A 19,407-nucleotide genomic window follows, 5' to 3' on the forward strand; every position below is an offset into this window, starting at 1 on the left:
GTAAGAACGCGATGACGTTGTGCCGGGCGAGAGCGCGGGCGTGGCGGTTGCCTGCGACCTGGTTGTCTGGTCTTTAGAGGGAAGGGAGTCATTTTGTCGCGGTTGTCACTGACCAAACAACGACAACACACAGCACAGCGATCTGCTGAGCGAACATGTCCTCGGGATCCGGGCAGGCCCCCGAGCCCGAGCTGAAGGGGCCGACGACGATGCTGAGGCTTTTGCAGCTGGTGAAGTACGAGAACCTGCTGGCGGGGGTGAGTGGCGGCGTCGTGTCCACCCTGATGCTGCACCCGCTTGACCTGGTCAAGATCCGCTTCGCAGGTAAACACACACACTGTTACCCCCACCAGCTGAAGGGACAGTTGGAGAGGCCTCGTCAAGTGGCACACCACGTGGGGGGAGAGAGAGTGTGAATCACGTGTACATAAGAAATAGGAGTCCCTCCAACTGTTCTGCCATTTAATAAGATCAAGGCTGAACCGATCATGGACTTGGGTCCACTTGTGCACCCACTCCCATAACCCCTTATCGGTTAAAAAACTGTCTATCTCTGCCTTAAATTTATTCAATGACCCAGCTTCCACAGCTCTCTCTGGCAGTGAATTCCACAGATTTATAACCCTCAAAGAAATTTCTCCTCCTCTCTGTTTTAAATGCGCGGCCCCTTATTCTAAGATCATGCCCTCTAGTTCTAGTCTCCCCCACCAGTGGAAGCATCCTTTCCGCATCCATCTTGTCAAGCCCCCTCATAATCTTATACATTTCGATAAGATCACCTCTCATTCTTCTGAATTTCAATGAGCAGAGGCCCAACCTTCTCGACCTTTCCTCATAAGTCAACCCCCTCATCCCTGGAATCAACCTAGTGACCCTTCTCTGAACTGCCTCCAAAGCAAGTATATCCTTTTGTAAATATGGAAACCAAAACTGCAAGCAGTATTCCAGGTGTGGCCTCACCAATACCCTGTATAGCTGTAACAAGACTTCCCTGCTTTTATACTCCATCCCCTTTGCAATAAAGGCCAAGATTTCATTAGCCTTCCTGATCACTTGCTGTACCTGCAATACTATCCTTTTGTGTTTCATGCATCCCCAGGTCGTGCTGTACTGCAGCACTTTGCAATCTTTCTCCATTTAAATAATAACTTGCTCTTTGATTTTTTTTCTGCCAAAGTGCATAACCTCACACTTTCCAACATTATACTCCACCTGTGAAATTTTTGCACACTCACTTAGTTTGTCAATGTCCTTTTGCAGATTTTTTGTGCCCTCACACATTGCTTTTCCTTCCATCTTTGTATCATTAGCAAACTTGGCTACGTAACACTCGGTCCCTTCTTCCAAGTCGTTAAGGTAGATTGTAAATAGTTGAGTGTCCCAGCACTGATCCCTGCAGTACCCCACTGGTTACTGATTGCCAACCCGAGAATGAACCATTCATGTGTACAGGGGTGGGGGGAGGAGTGAAGCACGTGTACCAGGAAGGGGTGGGGAATGTGCATCACGTGTATCTGGGGGGGGTGGCGGTAGTGTGAATCACGTGTACCGGGAGCAGAAGCAGGAGTGTGAATCACTGGGGGGGGGGGGGGAGTGTGTGAATCGCGGGGGGTTGTGAATCACTGGGGGCGAGGCGGGGGAGGGAGGAGGAGTGTGAATCACTGGGGTGGGGGGGGGAGTGTCAATCACGGGGGATGAGGCAGGGGAGGGAGGAAGAGTGAATCATGGGGGCGGGAGGGAGGAGGAATGTGAATCACGGGCGGGGGAAGGAGTGTGAATCACGGGGAGGTGGGAGGAGGAGTGTGAATCATGGCGGTGGGGGGGGGAGGAGGAAGAGTGTGAATCATGGGGGGTGGGGGAGAGGGAGGAGGATTGTGAATCATGTGTCGCCGGGCAAGGGTGGCATGTGAATCATGTGTCACCAAGATGGGTGCTGACATTTACCACTGCAGAAATGTTCAATAATTTTACAATGGAGTAACTGAAACTGTAATCTTAAGTAGTTATTTGATCACTGAAATGTTATTGTATTTTTTGTGCAGTGAGTGATGGATTGAAGATGAGGCCAAAATACAATGGAATTATGCATTGTATCAGTTGCATCTGGAAACATGACGGAATCAGGGGGCTTTACCAAGGAGTAACCCCCAATGTCTGGGGCGCAGGATTGTCTTGGGGATTCTACTTCTTCTTGTAAGTACTAGAAATATTACTGCAGGTTCTGTCAGCTAGAATACCCTGCTCTGGGGTTGATGAGTGGGTTGCAATTGTGAGAATGCTTTAAAAGTTGCTTTTTGACAAGTAAGTGGCTTCACTTTGATAGCAGAGTTGGGAACCCTTAATTTTTCTCGCAGACCAGGACCCATCACACTTTGGACAAAAAATTGAATGACTTATTCACATGTTCCCCCCCTTGCGCTCCTGTTAACTAACTGCTAGGGTAACAAGAGGGGGCCCCAAGATGATCATTCCTACAGTTTCCCTTCCCGATGAAGAAATGCCTGGCTTGCACACACTCCACTGAGATGCACCTGGCATCAAGAACTAGTACCGTGCAGATCTGAGCCGTTAATATAACGCTTGTACAAAAGCTAAATACTGCCAGTGCTGGAAATCTGAACTAGAAACACAAAATGCTGGGTATACTCAGCTGGTCAGGCAGCATCTGTGGTGAGAGAAACTGTTCTGATGATAGGTTATCGACCTGAAACATTAACTCCAATGTAACACTTGTGTCTTGTTATTTTTGATATGTAGACAGCTGTCCAGGCAATTTGCATGCAGCAAGCTCCTATAAACAGCAAATGAGATAAATCACCAAAGAATCTAGTTGATGGTGTTAGTTAGCCACTGAAAATCTGAGTCTTTATAATAAAGTCTCATGTGTCCATCAAGTATGTCAAACCTGTCATCTATGTTGTGACTGGCAAGCTGTCAGTCAGTTTCTTATTTTTCATTAGTTAACTGTTCCAGTCACTTTGTTTTTGGATATTTGCTACATTTGTCATATTTTCATTCCCAATCGTGTAACGCATAAACATTTCCCCATAATTTTTAATTTTTCCTTAAATCACATTTCACCAAAATAATCTAATGACATAGCTGTGACATTTACCCACCAGTCCGATTATATATCCCTCAAAAAATAAAATTTATTATAATAAATATATTTTAACAGAATTCAACCATTCAGGAAAAAAATACAAACTTTCTTCCATTTTCAAATCACTCCAAAAACTCCTTTCCCCTTGCACGGCCTGACTTGCCTATCAGGTCTCTTAATCCCAACCTGGGTACACTCTTCCCGTGTACGTCATTGTCCAACTCACCCAGTTGAATCTGATGTCCTGAGCCAAACAATTTCAGTACAGCTCCAGTGAACCAGCACATAGCCCAGCCTGCATTTCAGCGTATGCACAAAATGCACAATTGTTCTGTGACATAACCAGACCCATTGTGGATAGATAGTTGCGTAATACTTTTTTAAGCAGCAAGAATCAAACTGTTCAGTTAAGGAAAAACTGAGTAGTTTGCTTCTCGTTGCGATTATTCCAGTAATTAGGATTTTTCTTAACTGTGTATGTTAGTAATGTGATATCGAATCAATTTCAAGATCTGTAATAAAGTTAATGGTAATATTCTTTGTGTTGGAGATCACTGCTGAATTACTAAACATAGATATGCTACTTTCAGTTATAATGCCATCAAGGCCTACAAACAGGATGGTCGCCCAACACAACTTAGTGCTACTCAGCACCTTATTTCAGCTGCCGAAGCTGGTAAGTTCTTGGAAGAATTAAACTTATTTGACTGGGTGACAACAATCGGGCCACCATATTAATGCCTCTATATTACGTTAGAATATAAGAACATAAGAAATAGGAGCAGGTGTAGGCCATACGGCTCCTTGAGCCTGCTCCACCATTTAATACGATCAAGGCTGATCCGATCATGGACTTGGGTCCACTTCCTTGCCCGCTCCCCATAAGCCCTTATTCCCTTATCGGTTAAGAAACTGTCTACCTCTGTCTTAAATTTATTCAATAACCCAGCTTGCACAGCTCTCTGAGGCAGCAAATTCCACAGACTTACAACCCTCTGAGAGAAGAAATTCCTCCTCATCTCAGTTTTAAATGGGCAGCCCCTTTTTCTAAGATTATGCCCTCGAGTTCTAGTCTCCCCTATCAGTGGAAACATCCTCTCTGCATCCACCTTGTCAAGCCCCCTCATAATCTTAAATGTTTCAATAAGATCATCTCTCATTCTTCTGAATTCCAATGAGTAGAGGCCCAACCTACTCAACCTTTCCTCATAAGTCAACCCCCTCATTTCCAGAATCAACCTAGTGAACCTTCTCTGAACTGCCTCCAAAGCAAGTATATCCTTTCGTAAATATTGAAACCAAAACTGTATGCAGTATTCCAGGTGTGGCCTTGCCAATACCCTGTATAACTGTAGCAAAGACATCCTTGCTTTTATACTCCAACCCCTTTTCAATAAAGGCCAAGATTCCATTGACCTTCCTGATCACTTGCTGTACCTGCATACTAATCTTTTGTGTTTCATGCACAAGTATCCCCAGGTTCCGCTGTACTGCAGCACTTGGTAATTTTTCTCCATTTAAATAATAACTTGCTCTTTGATTTTTTTTCTGTCAAAGTTCATAACCTCACATTTTCCAACATTATATCCCATCTGCCAAATTTTTGCCCACTCACTTAGCCTGTCTATGTCCTTTTGCGGATTTTTTGTGTCTGTGCACATTGCTTTCCTCACATCTTTGTATAGTCAGCAAACTTGGCTACATCACACTCGGTCCCTTCTTCCAAGTCATTAATATAGATTGTAAATAGTTGGGGTCCCAGCACTGATCCCTGCGGCACCCCACTAGTTACTAATTGCCAACCCGAGAATGAATCATTTATCCCGACTCTCTCTTTTCTGTTAGTTAGCCAATCCTCTATCCATGCTAATATATTACCCCCAACCCTGTGAACTTTTATTTTGTGCAGTAACCTTTTATGTGACACCTTGTCAGATACCTTCTGGAAGTCCAAGTGCACCACATCCACTGGTTCCCCTTCATCCATCCTGTTACATCCTCAAAGAATTCCAGCAAATTTGTCAACCATGACTTCCCTTTCATAAATCCATGCTGACTCTGACTGAATTATGTTTTTCCAAATGTCCTGCTACTGCTTCTTTAATAATGGACTCTAACATTTTCCCAACCACAGGTGTTAGGCTAACTGGTCTATAGTTTCCTGCTTTTTGTCTGCCTCCTTTTTTAAATAGGGGTGGTACATTTGCAGTTTTCCAATCTGATGGCACCTCCCCAGAATCCAGAGAATTTTGGTAAATTAGTGCATGAAAATATAACTGGATTATTACTTGTAAAGGCCTTGCCCTCACTAGCTCATTTTTTGTTTGTTCTCATGTTTGTGTTCTCATTGCCTCAAGACTTGTTAGTTTCAGTATTATCTGACTTCAGCACAAAAAAGCAACGTCCCGACTGTTCTCACAATGTACAGATTATAACACACTGTTTTAACAGTCAGTATTATACAACTAATTGTAACTGTATTTTCAAGCTATGAATTCAAGTTTTGTCCATTTGCTCCCAATAGCTATTTGTTTCCACGCAATGTACAAAAACTAATGGACACTCCTACATGATTTATTTTCATTGAGTTAGGTAGTTATATTTCATTTTCAACTAGTTTATTTTGGTTAGGATGGGGTGGTATGGTTGGCCAACTGCAAGGGCATTTACTCTATGTATTTGAGGCACGATGTCCACACTGTTGAATTAATGGTTCTAATGTAATCATTATGCGTTTGAGTGATGATTGGAAGTTGATCTACCAGAAAATAATATTGTATGCCAATTAAAATGACAATCCTATCAAGAAAAAATAGAAATTATCCTATTGAAGCAAATTGTGCTCTACAGATGTTTTTGCATTCATCATTTTATTCAACTGCCAGAAGTAGAACTCCCACACAAAACTGTTATATCCATGTCTCACAGTTCTGCAATTAGTCACTGTACTCTGATATATGGTGCAGTAAAAATATCCTTGTGGATCTGTTCAGGGAATGTGGCTCAGTTCATCTCTATAAATGGTGATTATTTTGTGTTTTTATTGACCAAGTAGCTTCTCCCTTTAGCGCTCTATGTGCCCACCAGTCCCCGCCGCCACCCCCTCCCCCCCCCCCCCCCCCGACAAAACCCATACTAATTCAGAATTGTTTGTGAGAAACAATCGTTTGTTCCGGTCCAAAAATGCTGAATATTTTTCTAACCCAGCATGCAGATTTGCCTGGAATGCTAGCAGAACTACAGAGAACTTTAACTGAGAGTATAACTGAAAATGGAAAATGTTGGCTGGTCTTGCCATTTTAACTATAGATAACTGAATATTTGTATAACAATTAAGTGGAACGTTCATGAAAGTTTGACTATTATTGATGATTGACTTCTGTATATCGGTGGTATTTCCAATAATGTGTATTTGTTTGAGATGCATATTATCAAATATATCTTTGTGAAAGAAACTTTGAGAACTACAATAACGACAGCAAAAGTGGAAGACTTCGTTTTAATGTTTGTACAGATCAAAGTATTTTTGGGTAAATACCCAGACAGTCTTATGTGGATTATTTGTGCTAGACTTAAAGGAGTAGAAATTCACCTCTGCCTAAAACAGGGTCCACCTTCTGTATTTGAAAGTCTTTTTCCGGCGCATGGATCATGGCGGAGATGCTGTCGATATTCAGCACTTGGACATTATTTTTTGCTCGGGACGGATGTAGTTGCGGCTGAGGGGCAGAAGCGCCCTTGCAGTGGGTCGACTGCCCCGATCACTCATCAGTGCCATGCTGATGACATCACAACGCCTCTCCCCTTCAGTTAAAGGGGAGAGCCGTTGTGAGCTCTGCATATTTTTAAGTTCCGTCCACTGGGCCACCAGGGAGGGTTTTGGCCGGGCCAGCGGGGCAATTCCGCAAAAGGGATATTTCCCGCGGGGCAATTTCAGCAAGGGGTCCTGACGCTGATGAAGGGCAATTTGCAAAATGGTGGCCCCTCTACAGAGAGTCGATGGCCATTCCGCACTGCCCCGTCGCCGTTGCTTTCAGGCGGCCAGAGGCCTTATTGGGAGGAGCAATTTCGGCCCCAAAATGTTTTCATACAAAGTATGGAATGGAATAACAACATTCACATTAATCAAAATAGTACTGAAGTACTAATTAGCTATTGAAAATTAATCAATAACATTTGTAGTCATTTTGATATCCAGGACTATTTGCCAACTTTTAATATTTCAGTTTTATATTACACTTCAAATTAACTACCTTTTTATATAAACACAAATTGGATATGAAAGATAAATGTGTACATGCAACAATGTAAGCGCAAATGTACCTGTATTTTTTTTAGGTGCAGTGACGCTTTGTATTACAAATCCAATTTGGGTGACGAAGACGCGGTTAGTTCTGCAGTACGATGCAGGTGTCGATCCATCAAAGAGACAGTACAAAGGCATGTTTCATGCCTTGTTGAAAATATACAAGAATGAAGGTATTCGTGGACTCTACAAGGTGATGTAGTAGTACCAGTAATTGGATCTTAACCTTGCAAAGTCTTTGGACCGGATTTTGCGATAGAAATAATGGTGTGGCAATTGGCGTTCACCGTTATTGAGGAGTAAATTGGGCAGCAACTTCCAGCGTCTGCACATGCGCAGCAAAACATGGAAATCAGGAAGTTGCTGTCCGAGTTGTCCTGCTCCTCCTGAAACTGCACAATACCCATATCTCGTCGAGAGACTTGAATTCAAATACACAGAAGGGCTTGAATTTGCAGTATGTCCGAAACAAGCCAGAAAAAGTTGGGGCTTGTCCATTCAAGTGCTAAGTGAATTACTGCCAAACAACCTCTCTGCCACTGAAAATTAACTTTTACAAGTATGGAGTCTCATTCCTTCAGATTGTTGGAGATTTTAAAAAGTTAAAATAAAACATTTTTACTTTTGCTTTTTTTCTCTTTCATCTCTGTCTGTTAATCCAATCTTGCTTTCCTTCTCTTTATAAAAAGGGGTAATTTCGTCCCCTCTCCTATCCTGGTTGTTTCCCTTGATATGATCCCCATCTGCACTTCCTTAAGTCCAAGGAACACAGATTTAAACATTTATCGTGCACAACTGGTTTAGCCATTAATTACCTGATCAGGCTGGACCACATCAAGCATTATCGGGTCCTGCTCTCGTCTGCCAAAACTGCTTAGCGAATCTGCCTCTGCCACATCCCTCTCTTTCCCTTGCCCACCAAGCCAAACTTCGCCAAGGTTCCCCTTTTCCTAACCTGGAACGCGCATCTTTCTCTAGGTTCTCCTATCATGCTCTCTCCGAGCTCACCTGGTCTATGAGACCCAACTGCCCTCGACCCTATTTCCACTAAATTGCTGACCATTCAACTTCTCTTCCTGGCCCCATTGTAACTGATATTGAACGGTTCCCTTTCCTCCCCGTCCCCTTTAAATTTGCCGTCATCGCCCTCGCTCCTCAAAAAACACACCCTTGACCGCCTATCTACAACCTCCTTTTCCCCTCTCGTTCTTGAACGTTGGGTATCTTTCCTGCAGTTTCATGTTTGAACTCCTTCAATCAGGTTTCTGCCCTTGCCTCAGCACTGAAATGACCCTTATTAAAATCACAAATTACATTTTACGTGACTGTGGTGCACTATCCCTCCTCATCCTGCTCGATCTATCTAAAACCTTTGTCACGGTTGACCACACCATCTTTCTCCCATGCCTCTCCTCCGTTCTCCAGCAGAGTGGGTCTGCATTCACCTGGTCCACTCGTACCTATCCAGACACAGCCAGAGAATCTCCTGCAATAGCCTCTCTTCACATTCACACCATTACCTCTGGAGTTCCCCATGGTTCTATCCTTGGCCCCTTCCTATTTCTCATCTACATGCTGCCCCCAGGTGACATCATCCAAAAACACAAAGGCAGGTTCCATATGTATGCTGATGATAGCCAGCTCTCCCTCGCCGCCACCTCTCTTGACCCTTCCAATTACCTCTGTTGTCAGACTGCTTGTCCAACATTCAGTCCTGGATGAGCTGAAATTTCCTCCTATTAAACATTGGGAAGACTGAAGCCATTGTCTTCGGCACCCACCACAAACTCCATTCCTGAGCTACAATTACATCCCCCTCCCCATCCACTGTTTCAGGCTAAAGCAGACCGTTTGCAACCTCGGCATCCTCTTTCACTCTGAGCTTTCAACCCCATATCCTCTCCATCACAAAGACCACCTACTTCCACCTCTGTAATATCACCCATCTCTGCCCACCTGCTGAAACCTTCAACTATGCTTTTGTTACCTCCAGATTCGCCAATTCCAAGGCTCTCCTGACCGCCCTCTCATCTTCCACCATCCGTAAATTTAAGTGGCTCCAAAACTCGTACCAAGTCCCATTCACCCATCACCTGTGTTCGCTGACCAATGTTGGCTTCCAGTCCAGCAATGCCTTGATCTTAAAATTCTCATTCTCATGTTCAAATCCCTCCCTGGCCTTGCCCCTCACTAACTCTAGCCTTCTCCAGCACTACAACCCTCTGAGAACTCTGCATTCCTCCAACTCTGACCTCTTGAGCATCCCCTACTTCCATCACTCCACCATTGGCAGCCGTGCCTTCAGCCGTCTCGGCCCTAAGCTCTGGAAATCCCTCCCGAAATGTCTCCACCTCTCACTCCTCCTTAAGACCCTCCTTAAAACCTACCTATTTGACAAAGCTTTTAGTCTTCTGTCCTAATGTCGTCTTCTTTGGCTCTGTATGAATCTGTCAGATTATGTTCCTATGCAGCACCTTGGGATGTTTTACTATGTTAAAGGTGCTTGGAGGGGGATGGTGGGGATGGTGGCGCACAGTAGCGATTTTAAGTCTCAAGTTATTTTAAAAATCCTAATAGGACCACAAATTCATAGATCTTTATTGCTTGTTTTCAAAATCTCGAGGCGAAAGACAACCCTGCAAGTTACAAAACTTTCATTTTCAGATCCTGTTGTTGGTAATGTTTACCTAATGTCAGTCTGATATTTTGTATTTTGTTACTATACAGCTCTATAAATTTTTTTTCTAGAGAAATTGGCTTAACTGGATATGTTTTAATAAAGAGAAATCTCTTTTTGGCTGAGGTTAATGTGGCAGAAAATTTAAATCCAGTGCTTTTTAATTTTTATCCAGGTCTTGGAGGTCATTTGAATCCAATATAATCTTTTAAACTGGAAAATGAATGCTGTGGATATTGTAAAACTGCATTGCGTTTGAGCTCTGTGTATCTACTTTTCTATAGGGATTCGTGCCAGGTCTTTTTGGGACATCACATGGTGCTCTCCAGTTCATGGCTTATGAGGAACTGAAGAAAGATTTCTGTAAATACAAGAATGTGGCAGCAGATGCAAAACTGGTGAGTTTGTTGTCACAGGCATGGTTAATTTCTAATAATACAGTAAATTACATTATTACAGCATGCGCTAATTACATTGAACCACTTTTGTTACAACCCAGAAGCCTCTTCACATCTGAGAAAGCTGTTTCTAAATGCATATTTCATTTAAGTAGATTCATTAACTGTTCTTTAAAGAAATAGTTGTGCATTAATGCTGTTTTCTTCCATTCATTGTGCCCACTGTTCTTGACTGGGTACAACATGGTGGCCCCTCTGATTTTAGGATGGTGCGTTCACACAATAATACATAATGTGCATCATTATTTTGCATCCTCTTTCTGATCTGTAGTTCAGTTCATAGTTCCAGCAATTTCCAGTCATTGTTGATAAAGCCTAATAATGACCAGCCCCTCGATCACTGGAATTTCCTGCTCCAGGTTGTCGAACATAGCCGAGGGGTACTGCCCCCGGAAGAACCTAGCGTTGACTGAAGGGGCAAGAAATCGAGGCACAATTGTAGGCCTCCTTGGAAAATCTGGGATGCCACCCCTTTTTCCTAATCTATGTGCCCGGAGAACTAAGCATTCCTTGTGGCATGTCTGGAAAATCTACCCTCATACTTTCCTATGACAGATGTGACTGAATTATTTTTTACTTCCTTGGTCCACGTCTCTTTCTGTTGTCTGATTAACCTGTGGGTTTGTGCTATATTTCGAGAGGGAGATTGAATTGACTAGCATGTAACCGACTGCACAGACATAATTAATGCCAGTACATAGAAACATAGAAAATAGGTGCAGGAGTAGGCCATTCGGCCCTTCGAGCCTGCACCACCATTCAATAAGATCATGGCTGATCATTCCCTCAGTACCCCTTTCCTGCTTTCTCTCCATACCCCTTGATCCCTTGAGCCGTAAGGGCGATATCTAACTCCCTCTTGAAAGATCCAATAAACTCGCATCAACAACTCTCTGCGGTAGGGAATTCCACAGGTTAACAACTCTGAGTGAAGAAGTTTCTCCTCATCTCAGTCCTAAATGGCCTACCCCTTATCCTAAGTCTGTGTCCCTTGGTTCTGGACTTCCCCATTATCGGGAACATTCTTCTCGCATCTAACCTGTCCAGTCCTGTCAGAATCTTATATGTTTCTATGAGATCCCCTCTCATCCTTCTAAACTCCAATGTATAAAGGTCCAGTTGAACCAGTCTCTCCTCATAAGTCAGTCCCGCCATCCCGCGAATCAGTCTGGCGAACCTTCGCTGCGCTCCCTCAATAACAAGAATGTCCTTCCTCAGATTAGGAGACCAAAACGGAACACAATATTCCAGGTGAGGCCTCGCCAAGTCCCTGTACAACTGCAGTAAGACCTTCCTGCTCCTATACTCAAATCCCCTAGCTGCGAAGGCCTTCTTCACCGCCTGTTATACCTGTATGCCCACTTTCAGTGACTGATGTACCATGACACCCAGATCTCGTTACACCTCCCTGTTTCCTAATCTGCCGCCATTCAGATAATATTCTGCCTTCGTGTTTTTGCCCCCAAAGTGGATAACCTCACATTTATCTACATTATACTGCATCTGCCGTGCATTGGCCCACTCACCTAACCTGTCCAAGTCACCTTGCAGCCTTTTAGCGTCCTCCTCACAGCTCACACCGCCACCCTGCAAACTTGGAGATATTACACTTAATTTCTTCATCTAAATCATTAATGTATATTGTAAAGAGCTGGGGTCCCAGCACTGAGTCGTGCGGAACTTCACGAGTCACTGCCTACCATTCTGAAAAGGACCCGTTTATCCCGACTCTCTACTTCCTGTCTGCCAACCAGTTCTCTATCCATGTCAGTACATTACCCCCAATACTATGTGCTTTGATTTTGCACACCAATCTCTTGTGTGGGACCTTGTCAAAAGCCTTTTGAAAGTCCAAATACACCACATCCACTGGTTCTCCCTTGTCCACTCGACTAGTTACATCCTCAAAAAATTCCAGAAGATTTGTCGAGCATGATCTCCATTTCATAAATCCATGCTGACTTGGACCGATCCTGTCACTGCATTCGAAATGCGCTGCTATTTCGTCTTTAATAATTGATTCCAACATTTGCCCACTACTGATCTCAGGCTAACCAGTCTATAATTACCTGTTTTCTCCCTCCTTTTTTAAACAGTGGTGTTACATAAGCTACCCTCCAGTCCATAGGAACTGATCCAGAGTCGATAGACTGTTGGAAAATGATCACCAATGCATCCACTATTTCTATGGCCACTTCCTTAAGTACTCTGGGATGCAGACTATCACGCCCCGGGGATTTACCAGCCTTCAATCCCATCAATCTCCCTAACACAATTTCCTGCTTTATAAGGATATCCTTCAGTTCCTCCTTCTCACTAGACCCTCGGTCCCCTAGTATTTCTGGAAGGTTATTTGTGTCTTCCTTCGTGAAAACAGAACCGAAGTATTTGTTTAATTGGTCCCCCATTTCTTTGTTCCCCATTATAAATTCAAGTGAATCTGACTGCAAGGGACCTATGTTTGTTTTCACTAATCTTTTTCTCTTCACATATCTATAAAAGCTTTTTCAGTCAGTTTTTATGTTCCCAGCAAGCTTCCTCTTGTACTCTTATTTCCCCCCTCCTAAATAAACCCTTTCTCCTTCTCTGCTGTATTATAAAATTCTCCCAGTCCTCAGGTTTTCTGCTTTTTCTGGTCAATTTATATGCCTCTCCCTTGGATTTAACACTATCCTTAATTTCCCTTGTTAGCCATGGTTGAGCCATCTTCCCCGTTTTATTTTTACTCCAAACAGGGATGTACAATTGTTGAAGTTCATCCATGTGATCTTTAAATGTTTACCATTGCCTATCCACCGTCAACCTTTTAAGTATCACTCGCCAGTCTATTCTAGCCAGTTCACGTCTCATACCATCGAAGTTACCATTCCCCAAGTTCAGGACTCTAGTCTCTGAATTAACTGTCTCACCCTCCATCTTAATAAAGAATTCTACCATATTATGGTCACTCTTCCCCAAGGGGCCTCGCACAACAAGATTGTTAATTAGTCCTTTCTCATTACACATCACCCAGTCTAGGATGGCCAGCCCTCTAGTTGGTTCCTCGACGTATTGATCTAGAAAACCATCCCTAATACACTCCAGGAAATTCTTCTCCACCGCATTGTTATTAGTTTGGTTAGCCCAGTCAATATATAGATTAAAGTCACCCATGATAACTGCTGTACCTTTATTGCACACATTTCTTGTTTGATGCTGTCCCCATCCTCATTAATACTGTTTGGTGGTCTGTACATAACTCCCATTAATGTTTTCTGCCGATTGGTATTCCGTAGCTCCACCCATACAGATTCCACATCATCCAAGCTAATGTCCTTCCTTACTATTGCATTAATTTCCTCTTTAACCAGCAATGCCACCCCGCCTCCTTTTCCTTTCTGTCTATCCTTCCTAAATGTTGAATACCCCTGGATGTTGAGTTCCCAGCCTTGGTCACCCTGGAGCCGTGTCTCCATGATGCGAATTACATCATATCCGTTAACTGCTATCTGTGCAGTTAATTCATCCACCTTATTCTGAATACTCCTCGAATTGAGGCACAGAGTCTTCACGCTTGTCTTTTTAACACCTTTGCCCCTTTAGGATTTTGCTGTAATGTGGCCCTTTTTGCTTTTTGGCTTGGGTTTCTCTGCCCTTCACTTTTTTACTTTTCTTCTTTCTATCTTTCTGTCATTGATCTGTCGGATTGAATAATATTTTTCTCTATTATATAAAATATATATAAACATCCTTCAGTTTGTTTTCTCCTTCCTAAGGTAGACAGAATTAGCTCTATGTATGACCAACTGTATTGCTTTCCACTTTATGGCATCACTGGTAACCTTACTTGTGATTTGAGACACTCGAAAGTGTTCACTTTACACATAGGTGATCTGTTGGAGATTAGGTAAACTTGCCCATTATGGAGTGGGAATGTCCAACATTCATTCTAGATTTGGTTCATCAGCTCCTTTCATCTGGCCCCCACCTCTTGTCATCTTGGCACTGTTGGAGTGGCAGGGGTGGGAGCACGAATGTTGCCATCCTGAGAGAGAAAAGCCAGTGTCACTATCCCGGGTGGCAGCTCAGCAGTCCCACTGATCTGTTGGAAAACAGATTAATGGGCTGCTGTGAGGCCCTGGAAGCCCCTTTGAACACTGGTATCCAGAGCTATGAGGGCAGCAGTCTGAGCTTCCACTGCAGCACTCAGACTTTTGATGGAGGCTACTTGTGCTGCAATGAAAGCTGAGATCGGTCTGGGGGAGGTGGGACCAGTACAAACCGGATGGTCTGCACCTAGGCAGGACCGGAACCAACGTCCTAGGAGGAGTGTTTGCTAGTGCTGTTGGGGAGGAGTTAAACTAATATGGCAGGGGGATGGGAACCAATGCAGGGAGACAGAGGGAAACAAAAAGGAGACAAAAGCAAAAGACAGAAAGGAGATGAGGAAAAGTGGAGGGCAGAGAAACCCAAGGCAAAAACAAAAAGGGCCACTGTACAGCAAAATTCTAAAGGGTCAAAGTGTAATAAAAAGGCAAGCATGAAAGCTCGGTGCCTCAATGCAAGGAGTATTCGGAACACAGGAGAGGGCACTGAGCTAGTTAGAATGGGTGAGAGCTCAGATGAACAGGATCCCAAGAAAGAATGCAAAAGGCAGGAGGCAACAGGGCAGAGTAGCACTGGGGTAAGTGTAAACCACAAGGTGATAGGAAGGGACAATATGTATGAATATAAAGGGGCTGCAGGAGGGGTCAAAACTAAAAGTCATGGTTTAAAAACGAGTATTAAAACACTCTACCTAAACGCACGCAGCATTCGAAATAAAGTAAATGAGTTGACGGCACAAATCATTACAAATGGGTATGATTTGGTGGCCATTACAGAAACGTGGTTGCAGGGTGGCCAAGACTGGGAATTAAACATACAGGGGTATCTGACAATTCAGAAAGATAGACAAGGGAAAGGAGGTGGGGTAGCTCTGTTAATAAAGGAAGATATCAGGCCATTTGTGAGAGACGATATTGGCTCCAATGAACAAAATATTGAATCATTGTGGGTGGAGATTAGAGATAGTAAGGGGAAAAAGTCACTGGTGGGCGTAGTTTATAGGCCCCCAAATAATAACTTCACGGTGGGGCGGGCAATAATCAAGGGAATAATGAAGGCATGTGAAAAAGGAATGGCAGTAATCATGGGGGATTTTAACCTACATATCGATTGGTCAAATCAAATCGCACGGGGTAGCCTTGAGGAGGAATTCATAGAATGCATACGGGATTGTTTCTTAGAACAGTATGTTATAGAACCTACAAGGGAGCAAGCGATCTTAGATCTGGTCTTGTGTAATGAGACAAGAATAATAAACGATCTCCTAGTAAAAGATCCTCTCGGAATGAGTGATCGCAGTATGGTTGAATTTGTAATACAGATTGAGGGTGAGGAAGTAGTGTCTCAAACGAGCGTATTATGCTTAAACAAAGGGGACTACGGTGGGATGAGGGCAGAGTTGGCTAAAGTAGACTGGAAACACAGACTAAACGGTGGCACAATTGAGGAACAGTGGAGGACTTTTAAGGAGCTCTTTCAGAGTGCTCAACAAAAATATATTCCAGTGAAAAAGAAGGGCGGTAAGAGAAGGGATAACCAGCCGTGGATAACCAAGGAAATAAAGGAGAGTATCAAATTAAAAACTAATGCGTATAAGATGGCCAAGATTAGTGGGGAAACTAGAAGATTGGGAAAATTTTAAACGACAGCAAAGAATGACTAAGAAAGCAATAAAGAAAGGAAAGATAGATTACGAAAGTAAACTTGCGCAAAACATAAAAACAGACAGTAAAAGCTTTTACCAATATATAAAACGGAAAAGAGTGACTAAAGTAAATGTTGGTCCCTTAGAAGATGAGAAGGGGGATTTAATAATGGGAAATGTGGAAATGGCTGAGACCTTAAACAATTATTTTGCTTCGGTCTTCACAGTGGAAGACACAAAAACCATGCCAAAAATTGCTGGTCACGGGAATGTGGGAAGGGAGGACCTTGAGACTATCACTAGTGGGGTAGTGGGACTGAAGGTAGACAAGTCCCCTGGTCCTGATGAAATGCATCCCAGGGTATTAAAAGAGATGGCGGATGTTATAGCAGATGCATTCGTTATAATCTACCAAAATTCTCTGGATTCTGGGGAGGTACCATCGGATTGGAAAGCAGCTAATGTAACGCCTCTGTTTAAAAAAAGGGGGCAGACAAAAGGCAGGTAACTATAGGCCGGTTAGTTTAACATCTGTAGTGGGGAAAATGCTTGAAGCTATCATTAAGGAAGAAATAGCGAGACATCTAGATAGGAATAGTGCAATCAAGCAGACGCAACATGGATTCATGAAGGGAAAATCATGTTTAACTAATTTACTGGAATTCTTTGAGGATATAATGAGCATGGTGGATAGAGGTGTACCGATGGATGTGGTGTATTTAGATTTCCAAAAGGCATTCGATAAGGTGCCACACAAAAGGTTACTGCAGAAGATAAAGGTACGCGGAGTCAGAGGAAATGTATTAGCATGGATAGAGAATTGGCTGGCTAACAGAAAGCAGAGAGTCGTGATAAATGGGTCCTTTTTCGGGTTGGAAATCGGTGGTTAGTGGTGTGCCACAGGGATCGGTGCTCGGACCACAACTGTTTACAATATACATAGATGACCTGGAAGAGGGGACAGAGTGTAGTGTAACAAAATTTGCGGTTGACACAAAGATTAGTGGGAAAGCGGGTTGTGTAGAGGAATGTATTCAAATCACAGATAGATAGATTTTTAACCAATAAGGGAATTAAGGGTTATGGGGAGCGGGCGGGTAAGTGGAGCTGAGTCCACGGTCAGATCAGCCATGATCTTGTTGAATGGCGGAGCAGGCTCGAGGGGCTAGATGGCCTACTCCTGTTCCTAATTCTTATGTTCTTATGTTATGAGGTGCTACATTATGATGGGTTTCACAGGTGTGCTGATGGAGGTGACCACCCATTTCATGCTGGAAAGGATGGGGTCCAAGTTCTGCGCAAAGCCCTGTGCCAAGTTAGTGCTGGAATCCTCCATGCTGTTTGACATTGACCGCAGGCATTTCAGTGCACCAAGCATTTGGGTATGTGCACCCATCAACCACCTTCTGTAGACTGGCCAATCGAAGTCCTCATCTGATTCGTCTGCAGCAGAACTAGTGTGCGATCTTACCATCTAATGAGCTGGCACCTGCGCTATCCTTTTTCCCCCGTCCTGGCTCCTGCACACTTGTGCCAGGAGTCTCAACATGTGAAGATCCCTCCTCTATCATAGCCGCTAACATATGCACAGTGTCAGTCTCTTAGCTGCTGGCTGAGAGTGTAAAATCAAGTGATGGTGTCTGTTCATCTTGACTGTCTTTTTCCTCTTCACTGACTGGGAAGGTTCCAGTTCTTCAGCCCGCCAGTGACCATGGTCTCAGCGATGCCCCTTCCCATGATGGCCAGCACTGTCTCCTCCATGGGGATTAAAACATGCAGGCATGCTTGTCCTTCTCCAGTTCTTTGCTACTGCCTGCTGTTATGCACCACCACCTCCTGCAAGAAAGATGGCAGTGTGTCAGTGAGTGGCCTGCAATATGTTCGGGTGATGTGGCTGTCATGGTTGAATAGCAGTCAGTATGTGAGAGCTGAGAGTTGTAGGTGTGAGGCTTGCAGCAATGCTAAGTGTATGAGGGCGAGATGAAGCATATGAATATTAGGGTTGAGTACTGATAGAGATTGTTGGTAGGTGGGTGATGGAGTTGTAGTGAATTGAACAGTGGATGAGGCTAGTGGTGCAGTTGGTAAGATATGGCATTTGAAGATAAACTGACTGACCACGACAATTCATGTGTGATCATTTCACTTCTTTCTGCACTGTTTCCAGTTACATGCAGCTATACTCCTGGCATTGACCTCCAGCGCTATCACTTCTGCCGCCTGAGTATGTGTCTGGAGGGCCTCCTGGCCCCTTACAAATACAGAGCATCTCTCCTTTCCACCTCTTTCACCAAGACCTTCAGTGTAGTATCTGAAAACCTTGGTATACGCTCTCTCTCATATTCAGCTCAACATATCCGAGCACAATCAGTTTTTAAATGACTCCCACCGCTTCCTGCAACCACAATGCTCCTCACCTTTAAGAGGTACAGGCTGCCTTTAAGTAGCGCTAACCACTCGTGATATTGGGCCGCTGCTGATGCGTGTAGCCAATGAACAGCACAGGGTGCAATCATGTGAAACAACAGGCAGCACGAATTTACCCCCTTTGTGTCTGACATTTTGTAATTTTTACATACAGGGATCGTCTGTATAAGTGATACTGCAATTTTCTATATGGGGGTCTGGCTATTTGTATGTGGGTGATGCTGCTTTTTTTGTGCATGGGCAATCTATTTATGGGGTATCACAATTTTTGTATATGGACGAGTTACATTTTTGTATATATGAAGTCTGAATATCCCATGTTTGCATTTCTGCAAATTCATACAGCACCCTCACTGATTTTGACTCAAGTGTCCAGCCCCCAACTCCAAATGGTTTGGCATTCTTTCTCTAGAGGATACTGAAGTACAAGTGCCTGTTGAAATTTGTATTCATTGTATTCAAACTTGGGTCTTGTAGTCTTAGGTCATCTGATATAGTTGCAAAATGATTTCTAATATCAAAGGAGAATGTACTTATTGATAACTCTAAAAACTCATTATTCACATTCTGTGGCTGGAAAATTGCTGGCCATTTAGAAGATAAAATGTTGCCTTCTCGCTTCCGCCCACTTCCGGCACAGAACGCAATGGCCACCATTTTGGGCAGGTTGGCAGCGCTGCCTTTGTCTGCGCTCGCTTCACACAT

At 43.6% G+C, this 19,407-nt stretch overlaps 1 protein-coding gene across 3 annotated transcripts in view; it reads left to right on the forward strand.

Moving 5' to 3' along the window:
• The first annotated feature begins 1 nt into the window (after position 1).
• slc25a32b (solute carrier family 25 member 32b) overlaps positions 2-19,407 on the forward strand; it is a 42,021-nt gene continuing 22,615 nt past the window's right edge. For all 3 annotated transcript variants that reach the window (XM_070872230.1, XM_070872260.1, XM_070872268.1), the window contains exons 1-5: positions 2-324; positions 2,043-2,193; positions 3,694-3,779; positions 7,442-7,602; positions 10,371-10,484. In XM_070872230.1, coding sequence (XP_070728331.1) covers positions 156-324; positions 2,043-2,193; positions 3,694-3,779; positions 7,442-7,602; positions 10,371-10,484 — 681 coding nt within the window. In that variant the 5' untranslated portion in view covers positions 2-155. The remainder of the gene's footprint in view (positions 325-2,042; positions 2,194-3,693; positions 3,780-7,441; positions 7,603-10,370; positions 10,485-19,407) is intronic.

Source organism: Pristiophorus japonicus, chromosome 1 (assembly GCF_044704955.1).
Source record: "Pristiophorus japonicus isolate sPriJap1 chromosome 1, sPriJap1.hap1, whole genome shotgun sequence".
In the NCBI taxonomy this organism is placed as follows: domain Eukaryota; kingdom Metazoa; phylum Chordata; class Chondrichthyes; family Pristiophoridae; genus Pristiophorus; species Pristiophorus japonicus.